A 25,887-nucleotide genomic window follows, 5' to 3' on the forward strand; every position below is an offset into this window, starting at 1 on the left:
ACAAATAATCTTCAATAATAAATTGCCTTCGATGTTTTACATTTCTTTATGATTTTCAAAAACTATTGAATTACAGTGCAAACGTTTCACCAGGAAAATTCTAATCTTCATGTAGTAATGAGACATGCTGTCTGGGCAGTCAGCACTCGGTGGAAGTACGATTACATGACTTTACTGACATCTAGGTCACTTTATAAAATTAACGTAGTCATACACATTACATGAAAGTAACTTGTGTCTCACATGTTAGGAAAGCAATTGAAACTTTGAAAGCTTAAAAAGATGTTTCAAACCAAAAATAATTTGCTTTAGCATAAACGTTTCTGTTAATTTATACGCCAAGGTAGTCTCGTATGTACGGAACACTACCTCTGTAAAAATGTACTGCCATAAAAGTTGGTTGTTTCTTGGTTCATGTTATTGATTTCTTTTAGTTTTACATATTTTCTTTCCAGCCCTTTTGCTGAACATCTGATTTTGAAATACTGTTTAATAGATTTGTCATCAGTTCAAAGCATTCGAAGTAAATAAAGCATGGGTTGTTGTAGATATGCAAGCAGTAGTTAAAACAGAAATTATGGTACTCACAAAGTTGTAAACCTCTTTTATGAGCTATTGAATGGCATCGTTTTGCAGCTGAGGAATTCATTTATATCCTCATCCCAAAAAGGATTTAAAGCTATTCAGAATGTATAAAATTTAGCAAGATCATAAAATTGATAAAGGAAATAAGAACATAACATAGATTGATTGCCTTGGGGAATGGAAAGGTATCTCAATGATGACTTGGTAATAGTGAAGGTGGAAGGAAACCCTTTCTTACGGTAAGTGCCCGTTATGTGTTAGGTACTGTGTGCTAGATGTCATCTATTGAACGCATTCAACACTCAAGGCTCTGAAAGACTCCTGGCAAGTCAGCTGACCAAAAACTATCCTCGTTTTCATGGAGAATGTTGTTGCCTCATAATTACATTGTTTGCCAAATTAGTAGTTGGTCTTATTTCAGCATGAAGATAGCTGTCTACGTCATCCGTTCACCAATCAGATCTTGCACTCGTTTATATCTCTTGCATTCTTTGCAGCTAACCCCCAAATGAAGAATGCATATGGCTAGACTTCTTTAACCACATCAAGTTTGGGTAGGTAGGCAAATCATACCGAGGAGGAAATCTAGCCAAAGTGCAGGGTTTGAGTTTTTCTAATTCCGTCAATATTACAAAGCCTCAATTTAATGCCTTAATTCCTCTATTTAAAAAAAAATTTTTTTTAATTCCTCTATTTAAGACTGGGTAAACTAGACAGAGGTTTGAGTTTAATGTTTGTGAAACGTACATCCAGTTTCAAGTGCAAAATAAGCTACTTGGAATACGTTTAATTTGAAGGGAATCTAAAACCTTAAATTTTGTCTATTGCCACCATTCTTGGAGGTAATTTATAAGAAAGAGAAACGAGAGGAGACGGTTCCCATCAAGAGTCAGCACTTGCGGACGCTTGGAGCGAGGCTTGAATGGCTCCAGGAAACTACATTACCGGGCCTTCCGGAAGCGCCCTCGGGCGGGAGGGTGTGCGGCTGCGCGAACGCGGCGCGGGCTGGCCCCGCCCACTGTCCTACCTTGGGGTGACTGCGCACGCGTGGCTTGTGAGTAGACGATCCCGGGTGTCAAGGTGGGGTAGTTTCCGCGCTGCTCAGCGGCTGCTGAATCGGTTGCGGTTCTTTTTCTGTTTGTCACCGTTTCTCCAGTGCAGTAAAGGAGGAGTGGTTTCAATTAGTGGTGTCTGGGGATGGCAGAAGAGCTGCAGCCGAACCGAGAGGGGAACCCGGTTGCTGTTGTGTGAGACCCGGCCTCGTGTGTCGCGGCTCGGGTCAGCCCGGCGGGGGCTTAGGCAGTCCAGGTGCGGGGAAGAGTTAACTCCCAAGCCAGGACCGCAGGAGACCGCCTCTCCGATCAGAAACAGGACCGGGCCTAAATTTGCCCCGGAAGTTCTAGCCTCCACACCTGGGGCCGTAGGAGGCAGGTCCTCAGCTGGGCGCGGTGTGTAAAGTGAAGTAGACCAGGCCCCAGCTCCCCAGGGGCAGGCGAGGAGACGGGAAACTTGGAGGTGCGGAAGGGCTGTAGCGTCTTAATAGTACAGGAATCATAGTAAGGAACCTGGCTGGGGTGGGGGACTCTTTCCGGGGGAAAGGGGGGGATGTGTAAGACCAGAAGGCTATCTTGATAAGGGTTGCGGTTACGTGGAGGTGTACAAAGTAGTTCACCGTATTGTACGTTCATGATCTGTATTAAACCGTAGGTAAATTTTACCTCACTTTTTTAAAGTTAATTTTTTAAAATAACAGGATAAATAGAATTCTAGAAAATGAGAGGGAAGAAAGCATTTTAGGTAGGGGTAACTACATATGCAAAAATGAAAATGGAAGATTATGGCCCTTTTTTGACAGTAAATGGGAATAATGGTAGAGTCGTAGGGCAGTATGCAAAACTAGGGAACATGTAGGCCGTTCTTACCCATTTGTAGAGGGAGCCTCACAAACTACCTCAGGTTTCCCTTCCCTTCCTCCACACCCCCCGCCCATTTACTCAGGAGTCTGGGATGAGTCAGTCCTAGGTTAATGCTCTTTCCACTGAATCATGCTGCGACCAAAATAACTTGCAGAAGGCAATATGATACTGTGTGAATTTATACAGTGGGGGAGGGAGTGGCTTGCTTTAGTAAATTTGATATATGGAAATTGAAGAATTTTATACATTGAAATGTGATTGGATTTACACATTACTTTTTAGGATTACATTAGTTACATTGAGTTAAGTACTATTTAAAGAAATAGAAAGTAACCACAGTCCATTAGGAGCCTGCTAATCCCTACTGATGCTGCACATTAATGTGTCCATCCTTTGCTCATGCTGTTCCTTCTGTAATCCTCACTCTTCATCTTTTCTTCTCCCTCAAGGCCAAGTTAAAATGCCACCTGCTGTTTCACTTCTATTCTCTGCCCACACATGCTCTTCATTCTGATCCTGTTGCACTAAATGGTGGTGAATGGTGCTTTTCTAATAAAGGGCTCACCACATTATCACAATCATTTGTCTTATTTCTCACCCGTGGCACTGTAGACATGGGGCCTGATAGTTCCTTGTTATGGAGGATTGTCTTGTAAATATATGGTATTTGCCAGCATTCCTGGTCTCTACCCACTAGATACCAGTAGCAGAACCTCCCCAGTTCTGACAACCAAAAATATCTCCAGACATTGCCAAATGTTCCCTTCTGGGGTGGGCGGGCAGGGTGGGGGTACAAAATCTATGAGCACCACTGATCTCATGTGTGAGCCATATAAGGCTCAGCATCAGTTTATTTTATTTATTTATTTTTTAAATATTTATTTATTTGACAGAGACAGTCAGTGAGAGAGGGAACACAAGCAGGGGGAGTGGGAGAGGAAGAAGCAGGCTCCCAGCAGAGGAGCCTGATGTGGGGGTCAATCCCAGATCGCCGGGATCACGCCCTGAGCCGAAGGCAGGAGCTTAATGACTGTGCCACCCAGGCGCCCCCAGCAACAGTTTAATAATAATATGACATAGCACTTCCCAACTCTTTTGGACTTGAAAATCTCTTTCACATCAATTTCATAAACCCACTTAGAAAATTTTTAAACAATGCTCAAGATGTGATGAAGTAGTGACTTAAGTAAAAAAGTTAATATATTGAAACTAAAGTTCATTTCGTTTAGTCTGTAGCAATGTTTATTATATAAGCAGATTTAAGTTTTTCCCACTTAACAAGTGATACAGTCTTGAACTCACTTTAATAAGGTAGGAAACAGTCTATGATTGCGAAAATTGCAGCCCCCTCCACTCTCCACGTGTTCCTCCATTGATCTTACCATCATCCAACACATTTTATTTCCATTGCTTATAGTCTGTGCCTCACTAGAATATATATAAGCTCTAAGAGGACTGGGACTTTGATTTCCATCACCAAGAACAGTGCTTAGTACAAGGCAGTACCTCAATAAATGATTACCAAATGAATGGATCTGCTCTGCTTTAAGATGAAATTTTATTTTGGGACAAAATTCATGCTAAAATATATATATTGAAGTGTAATTGCCTTTTACAGCCGTGAAAGTAGACAACTTTCTTAAACTGCTTTTTGGAATTCTTTAATTTATATTTAACATCAATTGGTTGCTTTTTATGGTTTTCAGATTTTATTTCAAGCTGTAGTTTGAAAGCCCTTCTCCACATTTGGAGCTGTCGAAAGTGCTTGGTACTAACAAGAATTCAAATTTTCCTGTGTATCAGAGATATATGTGTGTACGTGTGCCTATACGAATGTACTTGGACGTGCACACCCACGCATATGTACACACACACATTAACACACACATACTTTTCTTTGTCCTTTACCTCTCCTAGACAGTATTGTGGTGTAGCTTTGATCAAGAACTGGTTGTACACTTCAACTCTGCCAGCAGACGTTGGATTCTAATAGTTGCCTGATTCTTTTCCTGAATGAAAGGAACTCCTAATCCTGAAACACCAAACCAAAATGAGACCTTTTAGTAGGTTGCAGATCAGTTTGCCATATTTTCTTAGTCTTTCTCAGTTCAGCATGCACAACATGCTAATCTTTGGAACTTCCACCTGGAAATTCTCTAGCCGGATAGCTCCTGGTATGCTTGCCTAAAAATTTATTCTTTGTGCTTTCTGCATTAAACTAAAGTTGCTCATTTAAAGCCTTCATACCATTGCTCAGTGGGACTGCTGCAGACACCTCTGTGTTAATTTATTTTTATTCTAAATTATAACCTCAAAGGCAAATAATTCATCCTGCTTTTGATTCTTCCACAACTATAGAAGGTAACACATTCTCAAGTTAAATATAAACAAAACTATAAAACAATGAAATTCAAATTAGCAGTTTATTGTGAACATTGTTTTATTGCTGAACTAGGCAGTTCTTTTGAGATTATTCCTAATTTACTTGAAACTGTAATGCATCAGTTCTTTTACCAACCACTTGATGCAAAGGCTGTTTCCTCTACCTTCAATGCTCTTTTTCCTTTCTTTGACTATGGGAGATCCTAGCTTAAATAGCACTTCCTGGAAGCCTCTAATAACCAGAGTCAGGACAACAATCTAATCTAATTACCTTACTTAACAGTCCATTGATATCCACTCTAATAACATTTTCCCCAAATATTTTTATTGTGGTAATATACATGTAACATAAAATTTACCATCTTAACCATGTTTAAGTGTATAGTTCAGTAGTGTTAATACATTCACACTGTTGAGCGACAATCGCCACCATCCATTTCCAGAACTCTTCATCTTGTAAAACTGAAACTATCTACACATTAAACAACTTCCTATTCCTCTCATCCCCTAGCAACCACCATTCCACTTTCTGTCTTTATGAATTTGACGACTTTAGGCACCTTGTATTAGTGGAATCATAGAGTATTTGTCTTTTTGTGACTGACTTTTTTCACTTAGTATAATGTCCTCAAGGTTCATCCATATCGTAGCATGTGTCAGAACTTCCTTCCTTTTTAAGGCTGAATAATATTCCTTTGTATGTATATCCGTTCATCTGTTGATATAGACATTTGGGTATCGGTCTCTTAAATCATGTAGAAAATAAAAAGTAGAGTTACAGATTGACGTTACAATAATACTAGCTTTTATGATTGCCCATATATTTACCTTTCTGAGATCTTTATTTCTACATATGGCTTTGAGTCACTGTCTAGTGTACTTTCATTTTAACTACAGGGCTCGCTTTACCAGTTTTTGCAGGGCAGGTCTAGTGGTAATGAACTCCCTCAGCTTTTGTTTATCTGTGAATGTCTTAATTTCTCCCTCACTTTTGAAAGACATTTTCACCAGATAAGGGGTCGTTGGTTGATTTTTTTCTTTTCAGCACTTTGTATCGTTCCACTCCTTTCTAGCCTCCAAAGTTTCTGATGAGAAATCTACTGATGATCTTTTTAGTGATCCCTCGTATGTGACAAGTACCCTCTCTCGGTGCTTTCAAGATTCTGTTTTTGGCTTTTGATAGTTTCATTATAATACGTGGGAGTTTTGAGTTTATTCTACTAAAGAGGTCATTAAGCTTCTTGGTTGTTTATAGTTCTTTCACCTAATTTGGGAAGTGTACAGCCATTTTTTCTTCAAATAATTGCTTTGTCCCTTTCTCTTCTCTTTATGAGACTCCTACAGTATGTATTTTGGTCTATTTGAGAGTATGCCCTTAGGTTCTGTTACTTTTCTTCCTCAAACTCAGTAATTCTAATTACCTTATCTTCAAGTTTGCTGATTCTTCTGCCTACTGTAATCTGCTTTTTAATTCCTCTGGTGATTTTTCATTTCAGTAATTGTAATTCTTAGCTCTGAATTCCCTTTTGGTTTCTTTTTACATTTTCTGTCTCTATTGATATTTCCATTTTGTTCATACATCATTTTCTTAATTTTTCCCACATCTTCCTTTAGTTCTTTTAGCATGTTTTATTTTTTTTATTTTTATTTTTTAAAGATTATTTATTTATTTATTTGACAGAGATAGAGGCAGCCAGTGAGAGAGAGGGAACACAGGCAGGGGGAGTGGGAGAGGAAGAAGCAGGCTCCCAGCAGAGGAGCCTGATGTGGGACTCGATCCCATAACGCCGGGATCACGCCCTGAGCCGAAGGCAGACGCTTAACCGCTGTGCCACCCAGGCGCCCCTTTTAGCATGTTTTAAAGTCTTTGTCTAGTAGGTCCACCCTCCGATCTTTCTCAGGGATGGTTTCTGTTGATTTACTTTTTTTCTTTGAATGGGCTATACTTTACAGTTTCTTTGTATGCCTCATGATTCTGTTGTTGTTGTTGTTGTTGTTGTTGTTGAAAACGATATTTCAATCTAATAATGTGGTACTCTGGAAATCAGATTCTCCCCTTCCCAAGGATTTGCTAATTTTTATTATTGTTCTGTTTATTATTTTTGGGTTTTGGTGTTGTAGGGCTTTCTGTGCTGCGTATCAGCCTAAGGTGTAAACTTAAGGTCTTCTCAGGTTTTTTTCTGAGCCTCCACCTCTTCCTGGGAAGACAGTAAGTGACTCTCTAAATTCCCCAGTATATTCAGTTGGTTTTTATAATGATCTAGTCCTTATATGTTTGGCTCCCAAAAGGAGAAAAAGAGAAAAATGAAGCAAAGAAAGGACTGCTGGCCCTTTAAATCCTCTCAGAGTTTCTTCAGCTGGAGGTGGAAGTAATGACAACATTGGGAGCCTTGCCATAAGGGCTGCCTAGCTCTGTATCTGTGCCTCCACAAGCAGCAGCAGTTAGTGATCAGAACACAGATGCCCAATATTTGAAGGACAGAGCCCTTATTCTCTACCTTGTTTCCCACAAATTGCATACAGACTGCTCCTGGGACTTTTGAAATTGTGTGTTCTTAGGTTTTCTATTTGTTTATTTGGCATCAGCTAATTACAGGGCCAAACTAGTGGCCAGAGTTGTTTACATCTGCCCTGCAAACCAGCTTTCATGGGCACATCAAGGTCATATCGCAAACCTCCCAACCACAAACTGTAGAATGTGTGTTTTTACTTTGTGCCCAAACAGGGGACATCCCCACCTAATTACCTCCCAACCGTCTTAGCAGTAGAGATAAGAGTTCCAGGTCTCTCTCTGCTTCCTTAACCCTGCATGTGACAAGTTTTGTGTGGCCCTTCATGGCACACTGTGCCATTCATTTCTAGGGGAACTGTGAATCATAAACACTTCTTCTAACAGCATTGATCTCTCCATGTCCTCACTCAGTCACCTCGATATGTTAAGACCAAACACAAAACAGAATCATGTGCACAGCTTCCTGACACAGGAGTAAGGAGTGGGGGATGAGCTAAGTGCCAAAACTGACTGAAATTAACTGTAACTTAGCCTTCCTTTGGAAGTTGCAAGCCTTTGAATAAACTCTAGAGTTGTAAAATAGTTACATCAGACAGACTGTGCCAGTACAGCTGTCTAGGTATGGAGACAGTCTTCCCAGAATCCTCTAATAACCTTTATACACAGCTTATTTCACTGTTCGTTCCCATGGATACCACTTAGACGTTGTCAACTCCCAGATAGTGTCACCTCTCTCTGACCACTTTATGTTGAGGCTATAAAACCTGGATTATAAAATCATCAGTGGATCTGCTGCATGGATGATTCACTGTGTTGCCTGCAGTTGTTACAGTGATAACTATTTTTCATCAAATCTGAGATGCATGGGTTATAAGAATACCATCACTTTAAGAAAACATGCCCACAAGTAAACTTAACATTTTAAAATCACATCCTGATTCTAAGTTTTATAATGAGAAAAAAAAATAGGTGAAGGATACTTGGACCTCTGTGTATTAGTTTTGCAACTTCCTGTGAATCTGTAAACATTTCAAAATATAAAGTTTAGAAATGAGAATTGGGTCAGAAAGTAGGAATATTCTTATATCCAGAATATCTGATTCTTTCCAAAAGGAGATTATACCAACTTAAATTATTACCCAACTTAGAGTACCGATACCCTACATTCTCATCAGTATCTCCGTTCTTTCGATTTACTTGCTTTATCTGTCCACTCTTATTTTGTCTATTTGTTTCTCACACTGAGGATATAGAAGCTAATCAAAATATTGATAAATGGGTTAGTGCTGTAATTTGTTTATATAAACAAAGCTTTAGTCAGAAAAAAAATGTAAAACTGTACACAGATGTTCATAATTCATAATAGCCCAAAACTGGAGGCAGTCTTAATGTCCTTCAATGAATGAATGTTTAAATAAATTTTAGAACCAGTATGTCAATTCTATTTTAAACTCACACTTGCACGAAGGTGTACACACACGCACACACACACATACACAAACACACACACACACATACCATGCTTGGATATATTGAATGTATGAATCAATTTGGGGAGAAATGACACTTTAAGAATACTAATTCTTCTAGTTCACAAGCATGGTATGTCTCTCCTTTTACTTAGGTCTTCTCTGATTTCTTTCAGCAATGCTTTGGAATTTTCACTGTCGAGGTCTTACAGTCTTTACGTTAAATATACTCATAAGTATTTTTTATGCTATTTTATGGGAAATTGTTTTTAAGTTTAATTTCCATTTATTTGCTGCTAGAATACAGAAATGCAATTTATTTTTCTGTATTGATCTTGTATTCTGAGACTTCGATAAACTCACTTGTTCTAGTAACTTTTGTTGTTGAAGTTGGTTATACTTCTATAAAATTTTCTAAAAATAAGCTTTATCTTAGGATAGTTTGAGGTTTACAGAAAAATTGTGAAGATCGTGCAGTGAGTTCCTATATACCTATACCCAGTTTCCCCTATTATTAACATCTTCTATTAATAGAGTACATTTGTCATAATTACTGAACAATATTGCTACCTTATTTTTAACCAAAGCCCATACTTTATTCTGATGTCCTTAGGTAATACTTAGGCTCCTCTTGGCAGTGACTGTTTATTGTGTTTTTCTTGTTCATGACAACCTGGCAGTTTTGACAAGTACTGCTCAGGTATTTTGTAGAATGTCTCTTAATTGGGGTTTGTCTGATTTTCGGTCATGCTTACACTGGGATTGTGTTTTTCGGGAGGAAGACCATGGAGGTAAAGTGCTGTTTTTATCACAACGCATCAGGGCTGCATGCCATTGACGGTGAATCATCACCCTTGATGTTGACCTTGGTCACCTGGATGAGAGAACAGCGTTTCCTTAGGACTGTCTCTGTGAATAATCATGTCTACACATAGGGACACTTCTTCCTTTCAGATCTTCATGCTTGCTTGTTTTTTGTTTTGTTTGTTTGCCTTCTTAAATTAACTGGAAAGGCCAGGATAATGTTAAATGAAAGTGGGTGACAGTGAATATCCTTCCCTCATTCTTGAGCGTAGAGAGAAAGCATTCAGTGTTTCAAGTAATTCAAGTGAGAAGTCTATGTGTTTTGTTGGTGCTCTTTTACAGAAGTTCCCTCTCATACCGTCTGCTCAGTTTTTACCATGAAGGGTGTCGAAGTTTGTCAGATGCGTTTGTAGCATCCATGCAAATGACCATATGGCTTTTCCCTTTTCAACCGTTACACCAGGGGTCAGTAAACTTCTGTAAGAGACCAGGTAGTAAATATTTTAGGCTTATCATAAAAACAACTGTAAGCCATATGTAAACAAAAGGGTGTGGCTGTTTTCCCAATAATTTGGTTTGCAAAAACAAGCCACAGGCCTCGTTTGGCCTGCAGGCCCTAGTTTCCTGTGGCTAAGATTGTTTGCTTGATCAGACTTGAGTAACGCTCCTGAACCCTCAAGGCCCATCTGTGCCCTTCTTTGTAAAATCTAGTTTTAGCAAAAAGCTTGCTAAATCAGTTTCACCAGAAACCACCACCCCTCTCCACCTCTGCTATCTGATCACCCTCAGTATCTGATCAGGAATTGAGCCTGGTTCTAACACTGACGCATTTTCATGTTAGATTTAATCTGGCTTCATTAAACAAGTTGGGAAGTATTCCTTTCTGCTCTGTTTTCTGTATGATAAAATTATCAACGTTTCTTCTTTAAATGTTTGATAGAACTCATCAGTGAATTTGCTCAGCCTCAAGTCTTCTCTTTGGGAGGGTTTGGTAACAAAATTAGTCTATCTTTGATAAATATAGGTCTATGTGCTTCCTTAAACAAATCGTTTAACTTGTTTTTGAACTTTATATAAATCTGTCATCGTGTTTATACCTTGTGTTTTGGTCCTTCTCTTCCTAGAGGGGAAACTGCTTGTTCGTAGAGGGCTTATTTATATTTTGAGATTAATTTGTGCGATAGATGTTTTATCAACAAGCTTTTACAGGTGAGTCTTTGATGAGGAAAGGAAAGAAGGAATCAACAAGCTATTCGTACTTCATGAAAATAGATTGGTTTGTCAGTAGTTGGTACATACAAGGTTTTTGGTTTCGGTTTTGTTTTGATTTTTGGTTTTAGTTTTTGTTTTTTGGTAGTTTTCTGGATTATAGGTAGAATGCATAGCTCTTCGATTTTAAAAGGAGAACAAATGCAGCATCTAGCAGGCATTTCTCATTAAAAAAAAAAAAAAAAATTAGAGCAGGAGCGGAAGGGGCAGAGGGAGAAAGAATCTCCAGCAGACTCTGTGCTGAGCATGGAGCCTGACAAGGGGCTGGATTCCGGGACCCGGAGATCATGACCTGAGCCGAAACCAGAAGTCAGACATTTAACTGACTGTACCACCCAGGCGCCCTGGCATTTCTCATTTTAAATGGCTGCTCAGCATCTTTTGAACCCTTTTCCTAGGCCTGGGGAATTTGCCATGTTTGAATGCGGTTTTACCAGCTGCCCTTGGCGGTGTAGGCGGGAGGCCAAGATTGTCAATCACACACACCCCCGCAGGCCTTGGAGGAGGAGGGAGCAACGTGACGAAGCTATTGAATAATCTTCGCTGGTTTTCAACAGATCACGTGCTGTACATTTTAGACATATTTCAAAAAGCAAATAGGGTGCTGTTTTTATGCTCTTAGATAACTTTTGACCTAAAAATATGTTTGGTACCTTGTAGTAAGGAATTTGACCTCAAAGAGAGGTTTGGCCTTCTCCGTGACTGTTGGGAGGTAACCTATAAACACTTAAACTTTCCCAAGTTGTGGGAAGGTCTTTGTTATTTATGGAGGGCCGTCAGGCCGCATCAGCCCTACCTCCTGGTTGGAGACTGACTTCAGCCAGGTGGGCCATCATTCAGTCACTCATACCAACGTAGTGAAGCCTAATCATGACACTGAAACTCTGTAGAGCTTCCCTGGTTGGTAGGACTGCATGCATATTGTCACATCTGTGTCAGGAGGGTGATGCATCCTGAGGGCGATGGGAGCTTCCTGTTTGGAACTCTTCTGGACTCTGACCTGTGCATCTCTTCCTTTGGCTGGCTCTGATTTGTATCCTTTCCCTGTGTTAAATGCAGCTGGGGTACGTTGCTGTCAGTAAGTTCTGTGAATCTTTCTAGCAAATTACTGAACATGAGGGTGATTTGGGGAACCCCCGGAACTTGGAGTGGTCGGGAGTCTTGGGCAGACTTTGTTGTCTGGACCAGGGCTGTGCCTTAACCTCTCAGTCTGGCTAACTCCGGTGGTACCACAAGAAGTGATTGGCCTGGCCGTCAGTTCCTGCAAAACACCTTCCTCTTCTCCCTCCCTGTGTTTTACTTCTTCCCCCCTTATCCTTGTCATTTCTTTAAATTTCCATACCTCTTTCTCTTCCCCTCCTTTATCTGTTCTTCACTTACCCTATCAATAACACCCCTGAACCTTAGATCACCTGAACAGTGACATTCAAACTTGGAATGATCTGTGCTGCAGGGTATCTACTGTGAAATGTCTGCGTATGGCTTTTGGGGTACCAGAAGAATGCAAAATGTCTTTAGGTATTTATGGTAAAAAAAAATCATTTGGCCAGGAGTCTTAAAAATGCGAGCATATCATTTGTAAAAACTGAATACATGTAAAGGAAAAGCCTGCATTTGCTGAGCTGTAGTTCAACAGGAGACCTCTGTAGATGTTTGATCTCAGAAATTGAGATACGGGTTTCCCTTATAAAACTCACTTCCAGTTTGGATCCTATGTGAGATAAAAAATTTCCAAATTGTTGTTCGATGGGAAAGGGAAAAATACCCCCACAGCACCTTTGCTTATTTATTTGCAGGTTATAGACGATTTGTGAAATGAGTGACTCTGATGATGACGAGATCCCCCGGCTATCTTCCCACACCTTAGCAGCCCTCCAGGAATTTTATGCTGAGCAGAAGCAACAAAGCGACCCAGGTGGGGATGATAAATACAACATTGGAATAATAGAAGAGAACTGGGTAAGTAAATGCATTCCACATCTCTCAGGAATTACGGGCACTGATTGCATACCTCTCTATATCTGTCCGTACCTGTCCACACCTGTCTGACCTGCCCTGTATGTCTGCATCCCCCTTCACATCCATGTCTGTCTCACCTGCCCCTCAGGAGCTGATAGCCTTTCTGGGGAGCTAAGACAGAAAGCAGCCCATAATCATTTAAGACAGTATAAAAGCAGATTTTCCTGGTTCTGACCATCAGGCTAGTTGGTGGTCAGACAAGGGGACTTTTCAGATAAGGGGACAGCATGTTCACTTATGACCAACACAAACTTGTGCTTCCTTCTTGTATACACACGGTTTCTGTTGATTTTTATGGAGCCCAGCATCCTTGTGGAAGGGGTAAAATATATCATTGCAGTAAATGGGGTAATTGAACTTAACACATGCAATGAAAAAAGATGAGAGGCAGTTCTAAAGAAGATACTAATGATTTCTGGTGCATAGAATGTATTTTAATTCCTATTTTTATGGTCTAAGTAAAAATAGGAATTAAAAGAGAAAAAAAATGAGTTGAGGGAAACCAACCTAAGCTGGAACCTAGAAATTTAAATTTTCGAAGAAGATAGTTGAGAAATAGATGAAGATTGAGTTTTCTGTCTGTGCCTACCCCTCAATAATGGACTTGTCTCTCTGTCACTTTGGAACTAGAAGGAAGATTTTGTGTGTCTTTTTTTTTTTTTTTTTTAATAGCCTTTTACATTTTGTGTCGAGTTTGGATCGTAAGTTGTGTAAAATTCTCCTGTTTACCATCTGTTTGAAACTGACTGATAAAAAATATTTCTTTACATTTACACTAAATTTTCCACCTATGCAAAAGCCTCTTTCTCACAATTTCCATTCTTTATGTGTCTTTGTCTTCTGGTTTGATGCTTCTACATGTAGTAAATGTCAGAGACTTGAAGTACCTCATTATTCTTTTTCATTTCCCCCCTGCTTAATGTTTGAAGCACTGTGTGTTTTTTTCTGATTCTAAAAGTAATCCATGGTTGTTGTAGAAATGTATAAAAATATGAATACAAAAATAAGTTATTCCTAATTCCACTACTTAGAGTTAAGTATTTTTATAATTTTCACACTTTCTTTGGTTTGGTTTGTTTATCGGATTGAGAAAATTTCCTAGGAACCAAAAAAGAGAGCGAGAATGATACAAGTATTGGAAAGAAAACATTATAAAACTGGAGGATAAATCCAGGAGGCTCAATATTTAACTAATTGGAGATAGAAATATAGAACAGAAAACAAAGGGGGGAGGAAATCTTCAAAGATTAATATTAGAAAATTTTCCAGAGCTGCACATCCTTACTAAGACACATGGTTAGAAGACTGTGAAAATTCTGTATGCAGGTGACAGGATCTTAGAACCTTCCAGAGGAAAAGCAGGCCACCTACAAAGTCTCAGGATGAGTCACACTGCACTTCTTGATAGCTTTGTTAGAAACTAGAAAAAAGTAGAGCTTTTTTTTTTTCAGTATTTGGAGTAAAATTTTGTTCAGCCTAGAATTCTGTACTCAGCTGAGCTATCAATCAAATGTGAAGATAAAATAAAAAACATTTTAGAAATGGCAAGTCTCATGGCATTGGCCTCCCATGCACTGCTTCTCCAAGGCTGCCAGAGGGTGTTGGGAGAATTAGAGTTTGGCTCAAAGAAACAAGCAAATGATAAACATATTAAGTCTAGGAAAAAGAAAAGGTAACATACTAGAAGGAAATGGAAGCATAATGTATTACTTGGCCCCACAGTGAACACTGACAATGATTTTAACCAAAACAGGTTACAATTATATGGGGAGGGGACGGTATAGGAGAGGGTGTGCATGACAGAGTGAAATCCTCATCTGTCATAACGTAAAGTGGATTAATCAAGAGCTAGTATTTAGGGGCACTTCGCTGGCTCCGTGGGAAAAGGATGGGACTCCTGGTCATGGGGTTGTGAGTTCGAGCCCCACATGGAGTGCGGAGATTACTTAAAAATAATAAACCTTTTTTTTTAAGGGAGCATTTAAAGCATAATATTTGGAAATATGGGAACAAATGATAGAAGAGCCAAGAGTTCAAAGATGCTTCTGAGGAGTGGGGCTCAATGGCAGGGAGATGTGGGGCAGGGACTGTTGTTCTTCTTCGTAAGCCTAGTGGTGTTTTTGTGCTCAGCGGAGAGTCTGCTTCTCCCTCTGCCCCTCCCCCCATCTGTGATCTCTCACGTGCGTACGTTCTCTCTCCCTGTCTCAAATCTTTAAAAAAAAAAAATGTTGAAAGCAGACATTCTTGACTTCTTTCTTATCTTATGGGGGAAAAATAAATCTTTCATTTTTTAAGGCTGTTGGTTTTTTTCTAGATGCCCTTTATCAGTTTACAAAAGTTCCCTCCTATTCCTAATTTTCTAAGAGTTTTTTTTTTAAGATTTTGTTTATTTATTTGATAGAGTGAACAAGAGAGAGCACAAGCCAGGGGGGGAGGCAGAGGGAGAAGCAGACTCCCTGGGAGCAGGGAGCCCGATGCGGAACTCGATCCCAGGACCCCAGGATCATGACCTGAGCCGAAGGCAGACCCTTCACCGACTGAGCCACCCAGGCGCCCCATGAGTTTTTTTTAACCATGAAGCAGTGTTGGATTTTGTCAAATGCTTTTCTTTTTGCATTTATTGAAATGAGCATATGTTTTGGAGACATTTTTAAAGCTGGATTTGAGAGCCATCAGCATACACTGGCGGCACACCCTTCTACTCCCATCACTTGCGCCCCAGCCCTCCCCATTGCGGAGGGAGGCCTGTTGGAGAAATGGGCCTAGTCCATTGCAGAAGAATCTACTTTTTCCATTAAAATTTTATCTCCTTCATTTATTAATTAAGTGGGTAATTAGGGATCACTAGAAAGTTAAAATAAAGTCATCAATCAGCATGAAGAGAAAGACCAAGATGACAAACAACTTACCCCGTGAGGAAAACCCAGTAACTTAGGAAACACTCACAGGGTAAAGACGGGGGCGGCAGTGGGCGGGGGGTCACAGAGGTTTTGCTGCCCTCATCCTTGGGGTGTTGGTTAACACTTCTTCTATCTTCCACATTTGATTCCGCTAACTGGTAGTTGAATCCAGAAGCTTAATCAGATTCAGGTTCTGTTTATTTGGGCAAGAGCTACACAAAGGTGGGAGGGAGTGTGTTCTTCCGTCGGCAGAAACACTGACTGGTTGTCTCCTCTTGTGATGTCAGCAACCCCTGATGCTCAGTGCCTAGATCTAGTGATTAATTAGGGCCTTCTGTTAATTTAAAATAATTTCAAAGAATAATTAATTTTGAAAAGAAAAAGAAAAAAAAAACTTGAAAAAATATGTGCACCGATATGGTTGATATAAATTGAAAGGACAACAGTTATGGTGGTGCTAAAATGATCGACTCGTTGCTCTGTTCCAGCAATTGAGCCAGTTCTGGTACAGTCAGGAAACCGCTTTGCAACTTGCGAAGGAAGCCATTGCGGCTGCTGGAGAACGAGGCAGGTGAGATCCAGAGTTGGCCTCTCTTTTGTCTTCAGATCTAAAGTAAAATTTGAAATGTCCTTCCTAGTTGAGCAATGGTTTGTAAGAAGTCTGAACCCTATTCTGCAAAATCCCTGGTTTGCAGAACATGATGAGTTAAGAACTGCTTCAGGAGGGACACACAGAAATCCATCCGAAGGGTGTCCTACCTCTGTTCTTTATTTCAGCGTTTTCTAACCTGTTTCTTACCTTTATACCTCTAAAGTTTGCTTTAAAAGGAAAAAGTCTTAATCTTTGACTTTTGAAGTTTTAAGAATACAGGTTTTTGGGGCGCCTGGCTGCCTCAGTTGGTGGAGCACGTGACTCTTGATCTCAGGGTTGTGAGTTTGAGCCCCACATTGGGAGTAGAGATTACTTTTTAAAAAATTAAAAAGAAAAAGAATATAGGTTTTCTGGGTTTCTTTTTTAAGATTTTATTTATTAATTTGACAGAGAGACAGCCAGTGAGAGAGGGTACACAAGCAGGGGGAGTGGGAGAGGAAGAAGCAGGCTCATAGCAGAGGAGCCTGATGTGGGGCTCGATGCCATAACGCCGGGATCACGCCCTGAGCCGAAGGCAGACGCTTAACCGCTGTGCCACCCAGGCGCCCCAAGGTTTTCTGTTTGTTACTTCAGTTTTTATTTTCATTGGAATTTTGTATGCATATAAAGTCAAATGGTGCCACAAGGCTTGTTCAAAAAAAAAAATCAATTGTTTGTTGCCCCCTTGTAGGCTTCACTCCCCTTTTCTGCTCCCTTTCAGTGGATGCTTTTGGTATTTACAACCGTATTTCTAAATGCATGTTTATATTGGCACTTCCTGATCTATCGCTTGTAGACATTATTTCTTGACTTCTTACTATGGATTGTGAGGATTTAGCTCCGCACATGTGCATGCTTCTGTCTACACTCCTGATAGACTTCTGTCCTAATTTTGGTTAGGACAGGGTTTATATTATGCCAGCACAAATGTTCCTTACAGCGGAGCCTATGCTCTTCCTTTTCTATATGATTTTTCATTTTCCTGAAGACAGTAGTTCTTATATTTTATGTGTGTCTATGTTCATATCATGAATTAACTCTCAAGGTCTCCTCCAGTTATATGAACCTACTGTTGGTTAATTCAGAAATGTTTCAGCTCCATGAGAAAAGTTACTCCCGAGGCTTTACAAGCTTCTCTTATCCACACTGGTGGATTTCTAGCTCTGCTACCAGCTTTACCTTGGTGTCGCCCTTCACCATCACACTGTGGAGCCCTTTTACCTCTCTTTTGTTCTGGATTCCCGTTTCCTGTACCCCAGCTCTTTTTTTTTTTTTTTTAAAGATTTTATTTATTTGAGAAAGAGAGAGAATGAGAGAGCATGAGAGGGGGGAGGGTCAGAGGGAGAAGCAGACGCCCGCTGAGTAGGGAACCTGATGCGGGACTGATCATGACCTGAGCTGAAGGCAGTCGCTTAACCAACTGAGCCACCCAGGCGCCCCTCCTGTACCCCAGTTCTCAGTTTACAGTCTTGTTTTGGTTGGTACATCCTTCAATAGCTTCCGCAGAAAAGGGAACCTTTTTTTTTTTTTAATTTAAAGATTTTTATTTATTTATTCAACAGAGACAGAGACAGCCAGTGAGAGAGGGAACACAAGCAGGGGGAGTGGGAGAGGAAGAAGCAGGCTCATAGTGGAAGAGCCTGATGTGGGGCTCGATCCCAGAACGCCGGGATCACGCCCTGAGCCGAAAGCAGACGCTCAACCGCTGTGCCACCCAGGCGCCCCTAGAAAAGGGAACCTTTTATACCTTTCATATCTGCAAACACTTTTATTCTACCCTTCCTCTTGACTGCAGTCGTGCTGTGGGTATCTCTTCTAGGTGTGAGGGCATTGCCTCACCGCCTCCAGTTTTCCATAGGTGCTGTGAGAAACCCAACGCCATTTTGATTTCTTGTAGGAAACTGTGTTTTCCCGCCCCTGCCCCCTGCAAGCTTCAGGTTTTCTCTTAATGCCAGTCCTCGGGGTGTCTTGCTGTGGCACTTTCATCTTCTGTACCGGGTACAGAACCCTTTCATGCTCTTAACTCAGGCCCTTCAGTCTGGGGAAAGGTTTCTGCCACAGTTGTGGAGGCTCGGGAGAGGGAAGAGAATCCTGGGAACAAGTTTCTTCTTTATTAAATAGACCTTTCAGTGAATCCTCCTGTTTTTAGCCGCACCTTCACCCCCACTTCTTGAGTCACCTGGTTGTGCAGATACGTGAGCCTTTGGGGGAGCTTTTGGGGTCCTCTGATGTAAACGAGGCTGCTTCTCAGCTCACCTGGCCGCCAGGTGAGGAGTTGGTTTCCTGGGTCTGCTGAGCCAAATACCACCCATCCATTTGCTTTTCTACTTCTTAAGGGGATTTTTGGTTGGTTGGTTGGTTGGTTTTTGTAGTTTTGGGTCTCCTCTCGACTTCTCTTTGCTCTCGGCAGTTTATGCTTAAGCAACAAAACGAAACTGTGCTTATGTTTTATTTAATAGGCTTTCATGAGGGAGCAGATGTCAATGAGTGTGTTACATCTGCTATCTTTAACTGGAAGTCCTAAGTTTTTCATTTTGCTGCTCTTTTTCTTTTAAACTATATATAGATGTTTATTAGGTTTTTCTTAATGACAGTGTTTTTACACATACTTTCTTTTTTTCCATTAATATAGGGGCTTTGGAGGAAGTTTTTTATTTTTTTCTGAAAGGCATCTTCACTATCTTTGGGAGCTGTTGTCATAATATGCCAAATGAATAACAGTAGCATTTATCGAGCCCTTACTGTGTGCCCTGTCTGCTGTACACATGCTTTACAGGGGTCATCCCATTTGGTGCTCCATTATACTCTCCATGGGAAAGGGAGACTCCGAGGCCCCCCAGATGATGTCTCCTGCAGAAGGTCACCCACCGGTGAGTGGCAGAGCTGGGTCTGCTGCAGGATAAACGACACCATCTCCCCCAAGTTTACCGCCATTCCGCTCTCAGTCCCTCTTGCACTTCAGACCACTTTCCTTCTGCCCCTAAGTACAGCTTTGGAATTTCATGGTGGAGATCTGCTGGTGACAAACTCTCAGATTTTGTCTGAAACTACCTGTATCTCACCCTCTTTCTCAGGTGATACTTGCATTGTGCATCTAAGCTGGGGTTGCTGCTTGTTGTCTTTGAGCACAATGCGAACATCATTCCATCCTCTGCCTCTCTGCCCCCTGGAGCTCTGGCAGCAGCCTGGACTGGGGCTCTGGTGGCCCTTGTCTCTCGGGCTGGAACCTGTGTGTTTCTCACAGAAGCGTGTGTGACATCGCCAGGGTGTATCACATGCTTCAAGTGCACTCGGGCCAAGAAGCCTGTTTAGCTGGGCCTGGGAACCCAGCTGGTACGTGGAACACGGTCTCTGTTCAGAAATGCATCTCACAGTTTTAAGGCTCTGTCTAATTTTTAAAAGGAGTACTTTTTTGAATGATGATATAAATGATGAAAATCTAAAAGTTACAAAGAGGATTGAGGAAAAAGTCAATCTCCAGAGCCCCGGTTCCCCTCCATGAGGCAGTTGTCTCTGGCTCTGTGGATCTACCAGAGACCACTAGTGCATCTGTAAGCATATATTCTTACACCCATGCAAGCTTGATCTCTGTTGTTCAACACAGTAGTGGGGGTGGGGGGATGGGGTCACTGGGTGATGGACATTAAGGAGGGCACGTGATGTAATGAGCAGTGGGCGTTACATGCAACTGATGAATCACTAAATTCTGCCTCTGAAACTAATAATAATAATAAAAAAGCATGGTTTACACTTATTCCTTGAGTATCTTACAGAGTAATGACTACGTAGCATTCCATTTTAATAGATGTACCACAGTCAACTTAGTAATTCATATTTAGGTTACTTCTAGCTTTTTTAGTAGTTGGTTTTAAAGTTAAATGTTGGAGCACTACCATTCGTAAACTAGGGACTGCTTATAATGAAACAGATTCTTTGATTTCCTTATACAGAAAAGCAGAAATTCAAAGTAGCTGGTCTGCACTGAGGTCAAATTTTAGGGTATCTTGACAGAAAACAAGTTATTGAGGCAATCATTTGGGGTTTTTCTTTCTAAATTATGAATATTACAAAGTAACTTCAAAATATTTAATTTGAGACTAAAAGTATTGGAAATAAATGTTAAAACGAGGACCAACGTGAAAATAATGAGCAAATTGAAGCCTTGGGCTATCTAACTTTTTTCCTAATGTGTTCCTAATGTTTTACATTTTTTGCTATAAAAAAGCACAGTTATTCTTTCTTATGAGTTGCAGGATTTTTAAACACCAGATTCCTTAAAAGTGAGGCAGTATAGTTTTCTCGTGAGATTTACTGCCTTTACATTAGCTTGCACTCTGATTAAAATCTGAATGCAAGGACCTGTATTTTCTTGGAGAAGTAGTTGTTACTGAACACCCTAAGCTATCCATTAAAGATCTTTCATGAGTTTGTTCCTTTTGTTTTCTAGAATAGCCTGTGTGAGTGCCCCCAGTGTTTACCAGAAACTGAGAACTCTACACAGAGAAGACTTTTCGGTATACATCTTTGAATATGACAAAAGATTTGCCATATACGGAGAGGAGTTTATCTTCTATGATTACAATAATCCATTGGATTTACCTGAAAAAATTGCCGCACATAGTTTTGACATTGTAATAGCAGACCCCCCCTACCTTTCCAAGGAGTGTCTCGGAAAAATGTCGGAAACCATCAAGTATCTGACTCAGGGCAAGATTCTGCTGTGCACAGGTGGGTGCTGGGTTGTGCGTCTCGGGAACGTTGATGACGGGGTCTTCTAGCCTTAGGTTTCAGGAGTTGGAAGAGATCTCAGAACTCAAAGCCTGAATCCACCTACTGTGTGACCCTACACAAGTCGCATAACCTCTCTGTGCCCGGGTTTTCTTATCTGTAGATTGGGACTGGTAATACTACTGCCTTTCAGCATTACTGGAGTTAAGGGATATGATACACGTAAGGTGGGGTCTGGCCCTTGGTGAGTGTGCTGTGTTATTTTTACTCCTTCTCATCAGGAGTAGTAGCAGTATTTGATCCAGCCTCTACACTTGATGAGAGAGAAACGTGGACTCGATAACGTTGAAATGAATTGCCTAGGGTTACAGAGCTAGACACTGGATTAGATTTATTTTATCAGCGGAAGAGTTTTACTGGTGAGAGTGATGTACCTTCCGAAGGTGGATTTATAGAGGCTTGGTGGAGAACTGGCACATTAACTCCTGGCCAGCTCCGTTGGGGGGCTGCTGTTCAGGCCCTGGGTGCTGCCGAGGCCCCTACCCCTCAGGCTGGGCTGAGCAGGGAGCCGGAGCTGCAGGGAGTCTGTTCTCCATTGTGTAGAATTGTCAAGAAGGTGGCTCTGGTTCTCCCAGGTCATGTTTACTTAAGGCTTATTAAGCCAATAGTTGTTTGCTAGCCGTTTGTGCCGGCCGACAGGCTGGCGCTCTGATCTCATGGAGCATACCTTTCAGTTTTAGGGGCTAGGTTAAAAACAGTAACAGACCTGACAGAAGAGATGAATGACCAATTCTGGTAAGTGTAGTGAAAGAATCAGAGAAGGGCGGAGTGGGCACTGAGATTGATGCGAGCTCTTAAGATGGGGCTGGGAGGGCTCCCGGAGGAGCAGCATTCTAGTGGAGACCTCAAGGGGTGGCCCCCCTGGGGTGGGGGGCAGGGAAGAGGTTGTAATTCCAGGAACCAGTGTCTGAGAGCCCCCTGGAGTTTTCCTCCTCTCCCTGGTCCTTGGAGGGATGAGGGGAGCGCAGCCCAGGGCTGCACAGGTACAGGGAGCATCACTGAAGCCAGGGGAGGGACGAGAGGGCTCCTACATTGATGGCCCGATTTGGGACTGTCCTTTAAAGGAGGCAGCCTCCAGCTGATGGGATCCAGTTTGCCTAAAGAAGTGTGCTTTCACTTGGTGCTGAAAGGGATTTAGGGTGGAAGTGAAAGCAGCCCCCCCCAGGGTGTGCCCAGCAGAGACCTGGTCCGCACAAGGTGTGGCAGTAGAAAGGGGGGCGGGGAAGTAAAGATACTCTTCCAGATCAAGGTAGAAGAGCTCGCTGTGCTCAGAATGTGGAGGAAAGGGATGAATCCGGGCGAGTCCTGGGTCTTCAGCCTCAACTGGCTGGAGAAGCGCTTCCTGCAATGGGATGTGCGGGAGAGGTGTTCCCCCGCCCCCAGAAGTGTGTCCGCAGCGGTGGCCATGTGCCAGGCAGTGGGTGAGACACGCGGAACACTCAGCCAAAACTTGTGCGAATGTATTCCCACGAGTTTGCAAGATCAGGTATTACTGAGAAAGGGGGGTGTTCTGACTCAAATTTGGAAAATACTAGCTCTTAGTAATTATTTTTACTTTCCTTATGTTACTTTGTGGAATATAACTTTATTTCTAAACTTGTCTAAGTGTCTCAGTTTTGCAGAGGTAGGAAAACCATTTATTAAATGAAAGAGTAGGTAATTTGCAAATGTGTTGAAGAAAGTAAAAAGGGATATAAAGAATTGACCTTCCCCCGTATTTGTTGAAGGATATCGTCAACTTATTACTGCATGTATTCTAGTCTAGAATCCCTCCACTGCTGGCAATGGCTGTGTGGTTGGGATTTCAGGCTTTGGGTTCACTGGGTTTGTTCCTTCAGGTGCCGTCATGGAAGAAGAGGCAGCAAAACTTCTTGGCGTGAAGATGTGCAAGTTTATTCCAAAACATACCCGAACCTTGGGAAATGAGTTTCGCTGTTACGTGAATTATGATTCTGGGCTAGACCGTGAAATCTAAATGCAGATAGTAATATAATATGGTAAAGGGTCTTGTGTGACATTTCTCTTATTATTTCCTTGGTGGATTGAAATTTATAACCTCCTCCCCTCCCCTGCAAAGTGGGGCTATCCCTGGCCTAATTTTCAAAATGAGGAATACAACATCTCATTATGAGTTCCTTATTGCAGGCACCTCTCTCGGATGCTCTTGCCAACTTGAATGCATGGAATTATGGTGGGAAGAAATCTTAGAACCTACCTAAAATCTGCTCTCCTCACCTGTACTTCGGTAAGAAACCGAAGTACGAACAGCTTAGTAGCTTGGCCAAGACCTGAATTAGGACCTGGGCCTCTGCCTCAGGCCATCCGCCCCCTTAAAACGGGCCTATTCTGACTCTACCCAACGGACCACTGATTCTTCACAGCAGCTTTCCCGGGGTGTTGCAGGACTTGTGCAGGGGCCTGCCATCTGCTCCAGCCCCTCAAGGAGACACAACTGGCCTCCATAAGAGAAGTTGATAATCCTTGGAACCTTGAAAGCGTCCTGGATCTTTCCTCTTCGCGCCGGTTCTTCGAGGGATGACAGGACGTAGCCCAGGTGCGCTCTGTGAGCTCAGGCCTCTGTATCCTCAGCTAAAGCCACAGCTAATGCTCCAAGCCCCCTGAGAAACTGACAGTGCCATCCGCAAACCAAACACTACAGCAAAAAGGAGATGAGAAGCATGCTGACTGCTCTATTTCAAAAATTATTCATCCTTCATCCACACCACAGATACCTGCAACTTGGATGGATTTCAAGGGCCTTGTGATGAGTGAAAAAAACCAATCCCCAAAGGTTACATACTGTGTTTCATTTATGTAACCTTCTCGAATAGAGAGCAGATTGGTGGTTGGCAGAGGTCAAGATCGGGCTGGGGGAGGAGGATAGGTGGGACGAGTAAAGGGAGATCTTAGGGAAAATGGAACTCTTCTGCACCTGATCGTGCAGCGGGTACACACAGCTCCACGGATGGCGTGACACAGAACACGCATCGCGCTCGCACACAACGCTGGTGAACTCTGAGTGAGGTCTGGGCGGTGCGCAGTGTCCAGTTCCTGATGGGGAATCTGTGCTCGGTGAAGATGTTCTCATTGTGGGCAACTGGGTGAGAGATACACAAGACCTCTCTGTAGAATCTTTGCAATTTCCTGTGAATCTGGAATCATTTCAAAATAAAAACTTTAAAAAGAGGGAGTTAGGAATAACACTTCCCCACCTCAGATGACTTCCTTTGCTAACAAAACATGAAGTGCCAAGCAGAGCTTTATTTTCTCTCTGATGTGCTGCCAGCAGGTTTCCACAGAAGCGCTCTGGCTGCCCGGGTGCTAGCGGGCAGCAGTGGGCCTGCCGTGGACATGGAGGGGGAGCAGGATACTCGTGTCTGCTCTTGAAAATCACAGTCTGTGGGGTGGTTACTGCGGCGAAAACCCAGCCTGTCCTGGGGAGCCTCGTGCCCAAGCGCCAGTGCTCAGGAAATTGGGGGGCGGGGGAGCTTGCTCCTGTCTGTTCTTTCTTAGCTCTCGATGGTCCTACTTTGGGATAATTTTTAATTTACTTTAAAAATCACTAGGTACTTTTATGAGACATTTATATTTTTATCAGTATATCAGCACCTGGCACATATGACGTATTCAATAAATGTTTGTTCTTTAAAAAATACCCCTACCTTATTATTTCCTCGTGAGTCAGTTCACTAAAAATCACCTAGGCCAGTAACAAATTTTAGTAACAAATCATGTATGGAAATGTCAATGTAACTTAGGAACTGTGGGCAAGTCGCAGCCTAGAAATACAGAATGGTAGTCACCCTAGAAGTCTAGCGTTTACATGAGGAAGAGAAACCTTATTTCTTCGTGCAAGGTGGGGGAGGGAAGGCTCGGAGCTTGACTCATTAAACATTTAATTACATTGTTGTATAATAAGCAGCCCACATGTGTTTTATTGCTTTGGACCCCTTGTGATTTTAGCAAACCTGTGTTCACATGGGATCCGCTCCTGGATCTCATAAAAGGTCTGCCGCTCCGCCTCTGCGACCCTCAGGAACAGGAGTTGGCTGCCTGACAACACGCCGGGCTGCCGAGCGGACGGGGCGGGGGGTGGGGGGTGTGCACTGCACGGCACGCGTGGCACAAGCTTTCTGACTTCTTAGGAGGCAGCCTCACCTCTTACACCCAACCAAAGCACTTAAAACTCAGAAGAATATTGTAAGAGACACCTTTTTAAAGTCCTTGCTAATTCAAAGATTTGCGCTGAGACACAAAATAACCATAGCATGAGTGGAAAGAGAAAGGATAATAATTTCTGTGTTGCTGATAATTCAGAAGTCCATGCAATGACTTAGCGGGGTCGTTCGGGGGTGATGGGGAACCCCGACAGCTGGAACAAATGCCAGAGTCACTTGGAAAGCCCATTTCCCATGGGAACGACATGCTCTTCCCTTCCATTCCTCTCTCAAATGACCCTCTTCTCCCATTGCCTTGCTGAAAGACCTGCAGCAAACCGAGAAGTTTGGGTAACGTCGACCCCTGAGTGTGGAACTGTTGGCATTTGTGATGGGCTTTGACTGCTATTCCCAAATGATTTTGTTTTTATCAAACAAGCATACAGTGGAAATAT

At 42.0% G+C, this 25,887-nt stretch overlaps 1 protein-coding gene across 5 annotated transcripts; it reads left to right on the forward strand.

Annotated features, from left to right (window-relative positions):
- Window positions 1-1,382: 1,382 nt before the first annotated feature.
- EEF1AKMT1 (EEF1A lysine methyltransferase 1) lies at window positions 1,383-24,930 on the forward strand. 5 transcript variants are annotated; one of them, XM_087865242.1, is made up of 5 exons: window positions 1,383-1,639; window positions 12,734-12,896; window positions 16,345-16,427; window positions 20,935-21,215; window positions 23,421-24,930. In XM_087865242.1, exons 2-5 carry the CDS (start codon window positions 12,753-12,755, stop codon window positions 23,492-23,494), a joined length of 582 nt encoding a protein of 193 aa, XP_087721368.1. In that variant the 5' UTR covers window positions 1,383-1,639; window positions 12,734-12,752; the 3' UTR covers window positions 23,495-24,930. The 5 variants fall into 5 exon arrangements, with proteins under 5 accessions (XP_087721368.1, XP_045653081.2, XP_045653080.2 ...); XM_045797125.2 differs by having other exon boundaries at window positions 1,428-1,639; window positions 23,114-24,930; XM_045797124.2 differs by having other exon boundaries at window positions 1,592-1,665; window positions 23,114-24,930.
- The last annotated feature ends 957 nt before the right edge of the window (window positions 24,931-25,887 follow it).

This window comes from Ursus americanus, chromosome 10 (assembly GCF_024610735.1).
Source record: "Ursus americanus isolate L20-20 chromosome 10, mUrsAme1.1.p, whole genome shotgun sequence".
Classification (NCBI taxonomy): domain Eukaryota; kingdom Metazoa; phylum Chordata; class Mammalia; order Carnivora; family Ursidae; genus Ursus; species Ursus americanus.

What these genes read in the sequence shown, in the direction of transcription:
- EEF1AKMT1 (XM_045797125.2), top strand. Translation starts at nt 12,753, where the DNA reads ATGAGTGACTCTGATGATGACGAGATCCCCCGGCTATCTTCCCACACC. An exon ending in GAATAATAGAAGAGAACTGG is followed by an intron (nt 12,897 to 16,344) that starts GTAAGTAAATGC and finishes GCTCTGTTCCAG; the next exon opens with CAATTGAGCCAGTTCTGGTA. An exon ending in GCTGCTGGAGAACGAGGCAG is followed by an intron (nt 16,428 to 20,934) that starts GTGAGATCCAGA and finishes TTTGTTTTCTAG; the next exon opens with AATAGCCTGTGTGAGTGCCC.